Raw genomic sequence first — 12,866 nt, 5'->3', positions numbered from 1 at the left:
TTTGTGTGTTTGTGTCTTAGGGTACCTTCCAACACAATGATGAGGATTTAGTTTTAAATTACATGACTATTATAGAATGTTGTAAACATGACTGGAAGATGATTTATGCTTTGGTTTATGCTTGGTTATGGTTATAGCTTATGAATTCGCATGTAATTACAAAGAGAAAATCTGTTTTTGTAACATGCTTGAAGGAAGGAACTCAAACAAAAGCTACATCCTTGTGAGACTTGAGCCTATAACGTTCTTTGGAGAGTATAAATCTGTGATTTCCTGTTTTCTAAAGTCGTTGCATGATCTCATCATTCTTTGCTTGGTTGCTACTTGGAATGCATTTCATTATAGTTCCAAATACTAGAACTCATGCCCAATTCATTCAAAGCATGATATTGTTTGCATAACATACAATAAGATGAAGTTGTTAGTCAAGCCAAAGCCAAAAAAGCCTATCCCTTTTCATATTTCTTATTTGTTGTAAGTTTTAACCCTTTTGAGCCTTTTCAAGCTTATTTTCTTTGTTAACCCCTTGTTCTTAAAGGATAGTGAAGCATGACTTAGAATGAACTCCTTTTGATCAATATACTGCAGAAAATAAGTGTGGGGGAAGATAATAGGGCACGACCAAAGAATGAAATAAAGAAAAAAAATTGTTGAAAAGAAAGAAAAAAAGAGTTGAAAAAAATAAGTGAGAATGATCTCACAAGCATTGGTTATTGAAGGAAGGGTCCAAAAGAGTGAATTTGACCCTAGTTGTTGCATGAATCTTCCCTTGTGTTTAAAAGTTGATTTCTGCCATTAAAAGTGAGTTTAAGTGTCAATTTCATCACTTCGCTTCCTATTACTTTAAGAACCTTTGTTTTACTTTACCTTTCTTTGTTAAACCATTACCCTTAGCCCCGTTACAACCCTCAACTTCTATCTTGATGTTATGTATTCAATATGTAGAGTTTGAATTTGGTATGAGCTTATGGAATCACTGGTTCTCGTTCTAAGTAGTAGCTTTCCATTCATGAGATCATATTCATGTCATTGTCGTAAATCCAGAAAATGCTTTCTTTGATATAACATATGTGAGTGTTAGAATTCATATTTACATCAATCTTCTCACATATACCTAGTGTAGGGTGTGAAGTTAGAGAATCTGTGTGAAAATAGAGTGCATTCTAGTGAGGAATTGAGGAAATTCTCTAAGGCATGTTACTACAATCCAAATGTGTTTTAATTGATTAAATGCGAACTTGTGAATGGTGACTATGATTAAGTGTTTGTTGAAGTGTAAAGAAAGCTAAATGTTGTGGGAATGATGTTCTATATTGTGTCATGTTCATTTGAAATTCCTGAGATTCATGTTGGAAGGTTTAGATTGTGTTTTGTTTTGTTTTTGGTTTCTTTTGTTTTGTTTTGCTCGAGGACTAGCAAAAGATAAGTGTGGGGGTATTTGATAGGAGCATATTCATGCGACTTAAATGGCTTGTTCTCGTGCATTTACGTTATGTTTCTTTAGTTATTTTAGTACTTTAAGCTATTTTCGTGTGTTTGTAGGTTCTAAGGGCAAAGTATGCAAAAGGATGCCTTTTGGAGCCTTTGGGAGCAAATTAGAGATTGGAATGGATATCATATGCTTGGAGCCAAGAGGATGGACGAAATTGAAGGATTCCTAATCCATTGCAGCCACATGCACATTCAATCATTCACACCAAAACCTTGCACATGCTTTCCCATTTCATTATTCATTCACTTTGCAGCCACCATTCCCCCTTTAATCCACATGCTTTCCCATTTCAGATTGCATTTTCACTCACCACAAACAAGTCACATGCATTCATCAACATATCTAGCTGTCATTCACATGCATTTCATTCATCATTTCCACCCCCACATGTCCCTTTAATCATTCAAACATGCAGCCACACCTTCACCCACATGCACCATTCAAACATACACCCAAACACCACCAGAAATCATCATTGCCGTGGGTACCTATCCCATTTCAGATTGTCATTCCACTTCATTGCACATGCATCTTCATAATTCAACACATGCATTCATTATTTATTTACTTTGCATCCTTTAATTTAATCACATGCACATTCAAACAAACACAATCATTCCAGCCATACCTTGCATTTTCAGATTGTTCCTCCATCATTGCACCACAATGCAGCCACATGCACTTGTTCCTCTAACATTTCAGCCACTTGCACTCCCATTCTCTCCCAAAACCGTGCACATGCATTCTCCTTGCATTTCCAGCCATTCCACATGCTATTTCAGCCACATGCACTCATAATCATTCAACCAACTTTGCACATGCATTCATCATCATAACCTAGCTGTCATGTTCCCCCCATTTCACCTATAAATAAGCATCCATTGCATTCATTCTCATTTACATCCATTCACCACAGAAATAAGGCCTTTGTGCCAGAAATTCACCCATTCCACAAACACTTCCATTCCATTGTACATACCACCAACACTTCCCCCTTTGTGCCGTGAGTTTCCCTATTAATCCAAACACCACTCCCCAAACCATTCACACCACCAAACCTCACCTTAGACCTTGTGCTACAACAACGAGGAAGAGAAGAGTGCCTAAACGTTCATACAATTCAAGTTTGAGTTGTTGGAATGTTTAGGTGTTTCTTTGATTTCAAAGTTTAAATTCAATTCTCTTTGTTTTGTACGTATGAGGAATGGAAGAGAAGAGTGCCTAAACGTTCATACAATTCAAGTTTGAGTTGTTGGAATGTTTAGGTGTTTCTTTGATTTCAAAGTTATGAGGAAATAAACCCCCCTTTGTTAGGGGGTGATTCGAAATATATGTTTATGCTTGCATTTTGATTTGATTACTTCTAATTGCGTTTCATAAGTTGTGATTTCAATTTGTTTAACCGTTTGATTGATAACTTATTTATGTATGTTTATTGAGAGTGCACGCTTAATTTTCATGCATGAATATGACGCTAGAATATAAGTGAGTTTCACCTAATAGTTACGAACTTATATTCACAAGTAGTGGAGGTTGCTTATAAACAATCGCGTTAAACGAATTCTTGGCATAAGTTTCATGCAATCCATAGTAACGAATGCCTCGTCAACACTTATAATTTTCATAGAGCGTAATGATTCTTGCTTGTACCTCTTCTATACATTCATGTTGAGGACTTGTGGGGAATGTTTTGAATTGTCGCATGCATCATCCAATTCAATAACGTTAGGAAGATTTGAAGGTTAATTAGTGCATCACGGTTAACTTGGGGTGTTGAGAATTCATGGTTTATTGAAATGCAATTGGAAATCATTTTATTATGCAAGTGTAACATGTATGGAGATGAACCCCTTAGCTAGGTTCCCATCCATTCAATTCCATCAAATTCATCTTTACATTCTGTCTAGTTTATTAACTTGTTTCGTTATTTCAATTTTCGTCAATTTAAAACCCCCCTTTACTTTCTTGTTCTTTAGTGCTTAGAATTTGTCTTAGTTTGTGTTTAAAGTGTTTTGATTCAATTTATTTCCCAAAATTCGTCCAAATTCACCAAAGTGCTCAAAACTGCCCAGAAAGTGATTTTAAGGCAGTTTTGAGTGTTTTGGGTGATGTTTGAGTCTTTTAGTTTGTTTTAGTGTTTTAAAGTTTAGTTTTGCATTCTTTGAGTCTTAGTTTATGTTTCTAAGTGTTTTGAATCAATTTATTTCTTAATTTCGTCCAAATTTGTGTTTGTGCTCAAATCTGCCCAGAAAGTGGTTTTTAGGCAGATTTGAGTGTGTTTGTGATGTTTTGAGTCTTTTGGTTTGTCTTAGTGTTTTAAAGTTTAGTTTTGCATTCTTTGAGTCTAGTATAGTGTTTCATATTGTTATTTTACATTTTTGAGTCAAATCCAAGTGGTTAATAATCCCTCCTAATCCCCGGTTAAGAACGATCCCTACTTATACTTATACTACAATTGACAAAAAGAGGGTTTAATTTATGCGCGTGTAATTCTCGCATCACTTGCCGTTGATTATGTTTCAAAGTGGGTGGAAGCGAAAGCCACTCGAACTAATGATTCTGAAGTTGTGGCAAATTTTGTGAAAACTAATATCTTTTCAAGATTTGGAATGCCTAGGGTGCTAATCAGTGATGGGGGGTCTCATTTTTGTAACCGTACCATTGAAGCCTTATGATAGGAGCATATTCATGCGACTTAAATGGCTTGTTCTCGTGCATTTACGTTATGTTTCTTTAGTTATTTTAGTACTTTAAGCTATTTTCGTGTGTTTGTAGGTCCAAAGGGCTAAAGGAGCAAAAAGATGCATTTTGGAGACTTTTGGAGCACTTTTGGGCTAAGGATGGATAGCTTATGCTTGGCGCCAAAGTGTTGGACGAAATTGAACACCTAATTAAAGACCAAAGTGTTGGAACCTTGTTCCCTTTAGTTTTAGGACATTTAAACCTTTCCTATATCCTTAGCCGTGCATAACATTCCAACATTCCACTCCTTCATTTCAGCCACACTCCCACATATCATTACTTATCATCACCACTTATCACATATCATATCACTTATCATAACCACATATCATACACTTATCATCACCACTTATCACTTATCATAATCACATATCATACACTTATCATCACACCACTTATCACTTATCATTATCACTTATCACTTATCACTTAACATACACCCATCACCTAACACAAAACCTTGCAGCCACATGCATTCCCCTTTTGCACATGCTTTCCCATTTCATTATTCATTCACCTTAATCATTCCCTCACATGTTTTCCATAAACCATCAACACATGCACCCTAGATTCTAATCAGCCACTCCACATGCATTTCCAACCTAATTCACATGCATTCCATCCTTTAAACCATTGCACATGCACTCATAATCATTCACACCTTGCAGCCACATGCATTTCCCTTTTCATTTCCAGATTGTCCCCTTGCACATGCACCCACATATTCATTGCACATGCATTTCCAACCCACATGCATCCTTTAATCATTCAAAACATGCAGCCACATTCCCTCCTAGCTGTCATGTTCCCCCCATTTCACCTATAAATAAGCATCCATTGCAGCCACAATACATCCATTCCATTCACAACACAATACACTCTTCCATACACATTCATTCACGCCAGAAATTCATTCCCTCTCTCTAACACAGCCATACTTCACCATTCTTCATATTTTCTGCCCAAAAACACTCCTTGCCTTCCCTATTAATCCAAACACCACTCCCCAAACCATTCACACCACCAAATCTCACCTTAGACCTTGTGCTACAACAACGAGGAAGAGAAGAGTGCCTAAACGTTCATACAATTCAAGTTTGAGTTGTTGGAATGTGTAGGTGTTTCTTTGATTTCAATGTTTAAATTCAATTCTCTTTGTTTTGTACGTATGAGGAATGGAAGAGAAGAGTGCCTAAACGTTCATACAATTCAAGTTTGAGTTGTTGGAATGTTTAGGTGTTTCTTTGATTTCAAAGTTATGAGGAACTAAACCCCCCTTGGTTAGGGGGTGATTCGAAATATATGTTTATGCTTGCATTTTGATTTGATTACTTCTAATTGCGTTTCATAAGTTGTGGATTCAATTTGTTTAACCGTTTGATTGATAACTTATTTATGTATGTTTATTGAGAGTGCACGCTTAATTTTCATGCATGAATATGACGCTAGAATATAAGTGAGTTTCACCTAATAGTTACGAACTTATATTCACAAGTAGTGGAGGTTGCTTATAAACAATCGCGTTAAACGAATTCTTGGCAAGAGTTTCATGCATTCATAGTAACGAATGCCTCGTCAACACTTATAATTTTCATAGAGCGTAATGATTCTTGCTTGTACCTCTTCTATGCATTCATGTTGAGGACTTGTGAGGAATGTTTTGAATTGTCGCATGCATCATCCAATTCAATAACGTTAGGAAGATTTGAAGGTTAATTAGTGCATCACGGTTAACTTGGGGTGTTGAGAATTCATGGTTTATTGAAATACAATTGGAAATCATTTTATTATGCAAGTGTAACATGTGTGGAGATGAACCCCTTAGCTAGGTTCCCATCCATTCAATTCCATCAATTTCATATTTACATTTTGTTTTAATTTAAATCTGTGCATTTTATTTAATTTCGTCAAAACCTATTTCCCCCTTTACTTTAATGTCCAATTTAGTTAGAAAGTGTTTTAGTTTGTGTTTATAAGTGTTGTGATTCAATTTGTTACATAAATTCGTCCAAATTCACCAAAGTGCTCAAAACTGCCCAGAAAGTGATTTTAAGGCAGTTTTGAGTGTTTTGGGTGATGTTTGAGTCTTTTGGTTTTTTTTAGTGTTTTAAAGTTTAGTTTTACATTCTTTGAGTTAGTTTAGTGTTTTATATTGTGTTTTTACGTTCTTGAGTCAAGTTATTACTTAATTTCGTCCAAATTTGTGTTTGTGCTCAAATCTGCCCAGAAAGTGGTTTTTAGGCAGATTTGAGTGTGTTTGTGTTGTTTTGAGTCTTTTGGTTTGTCTTAGTGTTTTAAAGTTTAGTTTTGCATTCTTTGAGTCTAGTATAGTGTTTTATTTTGTGTTTTTACGTTTTTTTAGTCAAATCCAAGTGGTTAACAATCCCTCCTAATCCCTGGTCTAGAACGATCCCTACTTACATACTTACTACAATTGACAAAAAGAGGGTTTAATTTATGCGCGTATAATTCTCGCATCACCTTACTCAAGAAGTACCATGTGACGCATAAGGTTTCCACACCTTACCATCCTCAAACCAATGGCCAAGCCGAGGTGTCCAATAGAGAGATCAAACAGATTTTGGAGAAGACCGTTGGGCCAAATAGAAAAGATTGGAGTTTACGTTTGGACGATGCTCTTTGGGCATATAGGACAGCGCACAAAACCCCCCTTGGTATGTCTCCTTTTCGTCTTGTTTATGGTAAACCATGTCATCTCCCTGTGGAATTAGAACATAGAGCTCATTGGGCTATCAAAACATTCAATTTGAATGTGGACCAAGCTGGAATTCATAGGAAGCTTCAATTATGTGAACTTGATGAAATACGACATGAAGCTTATGAGAATGCTAGAATTTACAAAGAAAAGACCAAAGCATTCCATGATAAGATGATTCGAGGCAAGACTTTTACAATAGGGCAGAAAGTGTTGTTGTTCAACTCCCGTCTTCGTCTTTTCCCTGGTAAGTTACGTTCCAAGTGGATTGGTCCTTTTGTTATTACTAATCTTTTTGTGCATGGTGCAGTCCAAATTAAGAGTTTGGGAACAGGGCACGAATTCAAGGTAAACGGACATAGATTGAAGCCCTATTATGAGAACTTTGTGGAGCATGTTGTGGAAGAGCTTCCCTTGCATGCCGTGGGTTCCAACTTGGAGTGAACGTGTTCTTCGTCCGGCTGTACGACGTTAAAGCAAGCGCTATGTGGGAGGCAACCCATTGTTGTTGTGTTCCTTCCTAGTGCTAAAATATGTTTAGTATAATGGCACAAATAAGGGTGTCGAATCCACAGGGACTAATTGGACCTATACAACCACTTGTTCTGCAATAACCCTATTAGAGAATAAAACTAATCAATTTAGACAGATTTGTTGTTGTAACTTGAAAGCACAAGAAAATCAAGTAAACACAAGAAAATGACTCAACAAATAATAAAATGGGGTAGCACCAATGGAGATGAAGCTAGGGATTCGATTTCACCATTGCTAAAACAAGTCTATGTGTGTTAAGTCAGTTCATACTCAGCCATCTACCTATTTCTTGAGTTTGTTTCACTTAGATATGATCAACCATATGATGTGTGGATTTGATCAAATGTTCCTAATCTTGAACCTAATTGTGATGTGCAACTTCGGTTCCTAATCAAGAATGTGTCACGCACAAGAAACTTTCATAAAACCAAAGGAAACACTCGGCAGGTTGTTTGCAAAACATTCCCTTCATTCATTCACATATCCACCAAGAATATGCATGATGTATGCTCTAATCTTGGCTAAACAACTTGTGGTTAATTCAAATGGTGATCAAATATTAAAATCAACACACTAAGTCACAATTAAATCAGAGAATGAAACAAGAAATAAATGGGTCAACTGAGCATTCTAACTTAACTACATGGCAATCTTGCAAGGCTACATCGAATCCCTAGAAAGAGATTAGTTACACTTCATGTTTACAGAATGTTTGACATAAAAATATACAACATGAGTGAACATAAAATTAAGGAGAAGGAACCCTTGAAGCAAAACTGATGTCGAAATCCCTTAAGGGTGGCCTTCGGCGTTGGCTCTCCAAGTGTGTTGTAAATGAAGGTGGAGAGGCTAGGGTTGAATGGTTTCTGCAAATGGGAGAGAAAATGGACAGAGGTGGAGCGGCTAGGGTGTGGGAATGATGGAATAAAACCGAGAAGAGAAGTCTACTTTGGTGCCTAATTCGCTTGGTTTAAATAGGGGCTGGAAAGATGCATAAAAGGTAAGTGTTGATGGTGGTATAAAAGGCTAGAATCTGATTTAAAGGTATTTCTGAGAATGGCATTTGTTTTGAACTTTGTTTCCTTATTTTCCACCTCCAAATCAGGTTTTCACTACTTTAAAATATGGCTGAGAGGATGACAAACAAGGTAAGTGTTTAAGGTGAGTTAAATGGCTCAAATCTGATGTAAATGGTATTTCCACATATGGCATATGTTTTGAGCGTTTATTCCTTGTTTTCACAACTTGCAAATCAGGTTTACACCTTCTTGCCTTGTGTGGAACCACCAAATATGGCCGAATTGCACCACTTCCCTTCCACATCTTTTCCTGAAATTCCAGCAGCCAAATTAGTCCTAGATTCCTTATTTGGACTCCAAATTAACTCCCCAGAATCCTCTCCACGTTTGGAATAATGCTCAGCTATCAAAAGAAATGTTTTTACTTCATTTGCCTTCCAATTGATCCTATTACACACTTGGCTGCACACTAACACCAAATAATGTAAAATGCAACCAGTTTAATTCAAAAACATCACAAAGAATCCAAATATGGAAGATATAAATGCATGCAATATGTGAGTTATCAAATACCCCCAAACCTGGTTTTTGCTAGTCCTCGAGCAAACCTAAAACTAAAAACACACAAAACACTAACATCTAGCTAAACCACTTTCGCTGGCCAAACGATTGCACTTAGCATGTGCAACAAGCCTTTGAACCCCTAGGTGTCCCTAGTTGGAGGAGTTGTGTCTCCTGAGGGTTTACAGTGTTGACACCCACAAACATCTACAAAATCTGCAAACAATTTGGTTAATACATGCTTTAAACAAACTAATAAGAACCAATGAAAGCCTTGTCATACATTCAAACTCAAAAGTTTGCCACTTCAAAGAATCGTATCAACTGTAAAGTATAAAGATATTTCTCCATGTCTTACAACTTCAAGGTCACCATACCCAAATGCTTAAGATAGAATTCGCCTCAACTCTACTCCGCACAGATTCCACTCAAGTTTTTCATTCAGATCCTAAGGTTTAGTCTCTCCACAAACATATATGAGTGAAATTATGTAAAGTGAATCAAAATTCTCACATATGAAATTTGAAATAAAAGCACAATTTCTGAGTAGATCTCATGAAATGAATCAAATGCTAAGAATATAGATAACACACACACTTACCATCACCCATGAATACATCCTCAATGATCAGCTAGGTCTTTCTCAAGATTGTAATGTAAGGCTTAGGTTATGGGTTACAAAAGAAGTGATATGAAATACTAGAGCTTGGGGCATACCAAAGTGTCCTTGAGGATCATGCTCTTCACTTGCATTTGTCTTCTTTCTTCTTTGTTTTTGGCGTCTAGGACCTATGCATTATAATGAGGGGATTTGGAACTTGTATCTACTTTGACTCTTTTTTTTTTTTTTTTTTTTTTTTCTTCTTTTCTTTTTTTCTCTTTTTTTTTCTATAACTTTATTTTTAGAAACAACTTCAACATAGGTGACCTCGATACACGCCACAATCTTGTTCTAAAGCTCAATTTACCTTTAGTCTTCATCACTTTGGTATTCCCCAAACTATAAGGTATGGCTTGTACTGGGCTAAAATGGGTAGAGTATGGTGTGGGTGATGAAAGAATTAGGCTAAAGTGTTTGGCTGCAACAAGGGTGAATGGAGCACACAAAGGGATAGGATTTAAGCCTTTTAGTAGTTAAAACATGCATAGCCTAACATCGTCTCATTGAGTTCATTCATGAATGATACTAAACACATGGTATCTGCAAAAGAGAGTAATTCTTAGTATCCAATCAAAATAGAAGTAAAGAGATCATTTAAAGTGAAATTGAAAGAAAAAGATAGGAGTAGAAACACTTTAAACCCTCTCAAACAAGCAATTAGGCTCAAAATAACTCACTAGGGTAGTCTCCACTATTCTTCTTCCAGAATTTGAGTATGGTACCTCTATCATCATAATTTCAAAAGTTACAGCTTTATAAATGACAACAAGATACAAAACTTTTTCATAGCAACCCAATAGTTTGTTTGCAAACATAGCCCTCATATACATTCGTATTAGTAAGCAAAAACACACTTAACCAAAACTAACACAAAAACAAACTAAAACAAAAACAAACCTTCTATCCCCCACCCCCAAACCTAACCTAAGCATTGTCCTCGATGCTTGAAACTGTATGCAATGCAAGTAGGCAAAGAATATGGAATGGTGACAAAATAAACACAATATAAGGAAAGAACACAAACCACACTAGGTTGCGTCCTAGCAAGTGCTTTATTTAATGTCTAGGCAAGACATGGTAGCTTGTTTACGGTGTTGTAAACTCAAGAAAATCTACAACTTGATAGACTTGCTCTTCCTCCACTTTCTCCAAATATGGTTTCAATCGCTGCCCATTAACTTTAAAAGAGGTGCCATTCTTCATGTTCTCTATCTCCACAGCTCCGTGGGGAAATGTTTGCAGCACCTTGAATGGTCTCACCCACCTAGACTTCAATTTACTTGGAAAAAGTCTCAAACGTGAGTCATACAAAAGTACTTTCATACCTTGGTGAAACTCCTTCCGCAGGATGGCCTTCTCATGATAGAGCTTAGTCCGTTCCTTGTAGATTTTGGCATTCTCGTATGCCTCATTTCTGAGTTCTTCCAACTCATTAAATTGGAGCTTCCTTGCTATTCCAGCATCCTTGTAATCAAAGTTGAACTTCTTGATGGCCCAATATGCACGGTGTTCAAGCTCCATTGGCAAGTGACAAGCTTTCCCAAACACAAGGCGATAAGGTCTCATGCCAATGAGAGTCTTGTATGCTGTTCTATATGCCCATAGTGCATCATTCAACCTCAGTGACCAATCCTTCCTTGTAGGGCTCACGATCTTCATCAAAATGTTCTTGATCTCCCTATTGCTAATCTCCACTTGTCCCGAGGTTTGAGGATGGTACGGGGTTGCCACTTTGTGGTTGATGTTGTACTTCTTCATCAAGGATTCAAAGGGTTTGTTGCAGAAATGGCTGCCACCATCACTAATAATAGCTCTTGGGGTTCCAAACCTACAAAAAATCACATCTTTAAGAAAATTCAAAACAACCTTATGATCATTAGTTCTTGTAGCAATGGCTTCAACCCATTTGGATACATAATCTACTGCCACTAATATGTATAAGTATCCAAAAGAGGATGGAAATGGTCCCATGAAATCGATTCCCCAAACATCAAAGAGCTCCACCACCAAAATGTTGTTCAATGGCATCTCATTTCTTTGGCTAATGTTCCCCATTTTCTGGCACCTATCACACTTAGAACAAAAATCAAAAGCATCCTTGAATAAAGTAGGCCAAAAGAAACCAGATTGTAAAACCTTTAGAGATGTCTTTTTGGCACCAAAATGTCCTCCACATGCCAATGTATGGCTGAACGTTAGAATGCTTTGTTGCTCACTCTCTGGGACACATCTCCTAATGATTTGGTCAGGGCAATATTTAAACAAATATGGTTCGTCCCAAACGTAGTGCTTTACCATGGCAATGAACTTCTTTCTTTCCTGAAAAGACAGATCATTTCTAATTACACCACAAGCAAGATAATTAACAAAATCAGCATACCATGGTTCTTTTTCTTGAATAACAAAGAGTTGTTCATCTGGAAATGATTCATTTAGAGGCAAAGCTTGTCCAACTCCATGGTTTTCATTGAGTCGTGACAAATGGTCAGCCACAACATTATCACTTCCCTTCTTATCTCGAATTTCCACGTCAAACTCTTGTAGCAAGAGTATCCATCTAATTAAGCGTGGTTTAGCATCCTTTTTTGTCAACAAGTACCTAAGGGCTGCATGATCAGAAAACACAATAACTTTAGATCCCACAAGATATGACCGAAACTTCTCTAAAGCAAAAACAATAGCAAGCAACTCCTTTTCAGTTGTGGAATAGTTAAGTTGAGCATCATTTAGAGTCCAGCTTGCATAGTAGATCACATGTGGGAGCTTGTTCACCCTTTGCCCTAAAACAGCACCAATAGCATAGTCAGAGGCATCACACATTAATTCAAAAGGTGACGACCAATCTGGTGCCATAATAATAGGGGCCAAGGTTAATTCATGTTTCAAAGTATTGAATGCATCCATACAAGCTTCATCAAAATGAAATACAACATATTTAGCTAATAGATTGCATAATGGACGACTGATCATTGAAAAGTTCTTAATGAAACGACGATAAAAACCCGCATGTCCCAAAAAACTTCTTACTCCCTTCACGGTTGTGGGAGCTGCCAAATTGGTGATGATGTCAATTTTGGCTTTGTCCACCTCAATTCCTTTGCTAGAGATTACATGTCCCAACACAATTCCTTGCTTCACCAT

At 36.9% G+C, this 12,866-nt stretch overlaps 1 protein-coding gene across 1 annotated transcript in view; it reads right to left on the bottom strand.

The window, feature by feature from the left end:
- LOC148694380 (uncharacterized) overlaps positions 1 to 12,866 on the bottom strand; it is an 87,755-nt gene extending 74,889 nt beyond the window's left edge. The window contains exons 1-3 of the mRNA XM_088700693.1: positions 12,415 to 12,866; positions 11,937 to 12,039; positions 10,854 to 11,801 (exon numbers count right to left, since the gene is read on the bottom strand). Of these exons, the coding sequence (XP_088556819.1) occupies positions 10,854 to 11,801; positions 11,937 to 12,039; positions 12,415 to 12,866 (1,503 nt within the window). The remainder of the gene's footprint in view (positions 1 to 10,853; positions 11,802 to 11,936; positions 12,040 to 12,414) is intronic.

Source organism: Pyrus communis, chromosome 9, assembly GCF_041283825.1.
Source record: "Pyrus communis isolate YQ-2024b chromosome 9, ASM4128382v1, whole genome shotgun sequence".
Classification (NCBI taxonomy): Eukaryota; Viridiplantae; Streptophyta; class Magnoliopsida; order Rosales; family Rosaceae; genus Pyrus; species Pyrus communis.
This window is presented reverse-complemented; position numbering and strand designations above follow the sequence as displayed.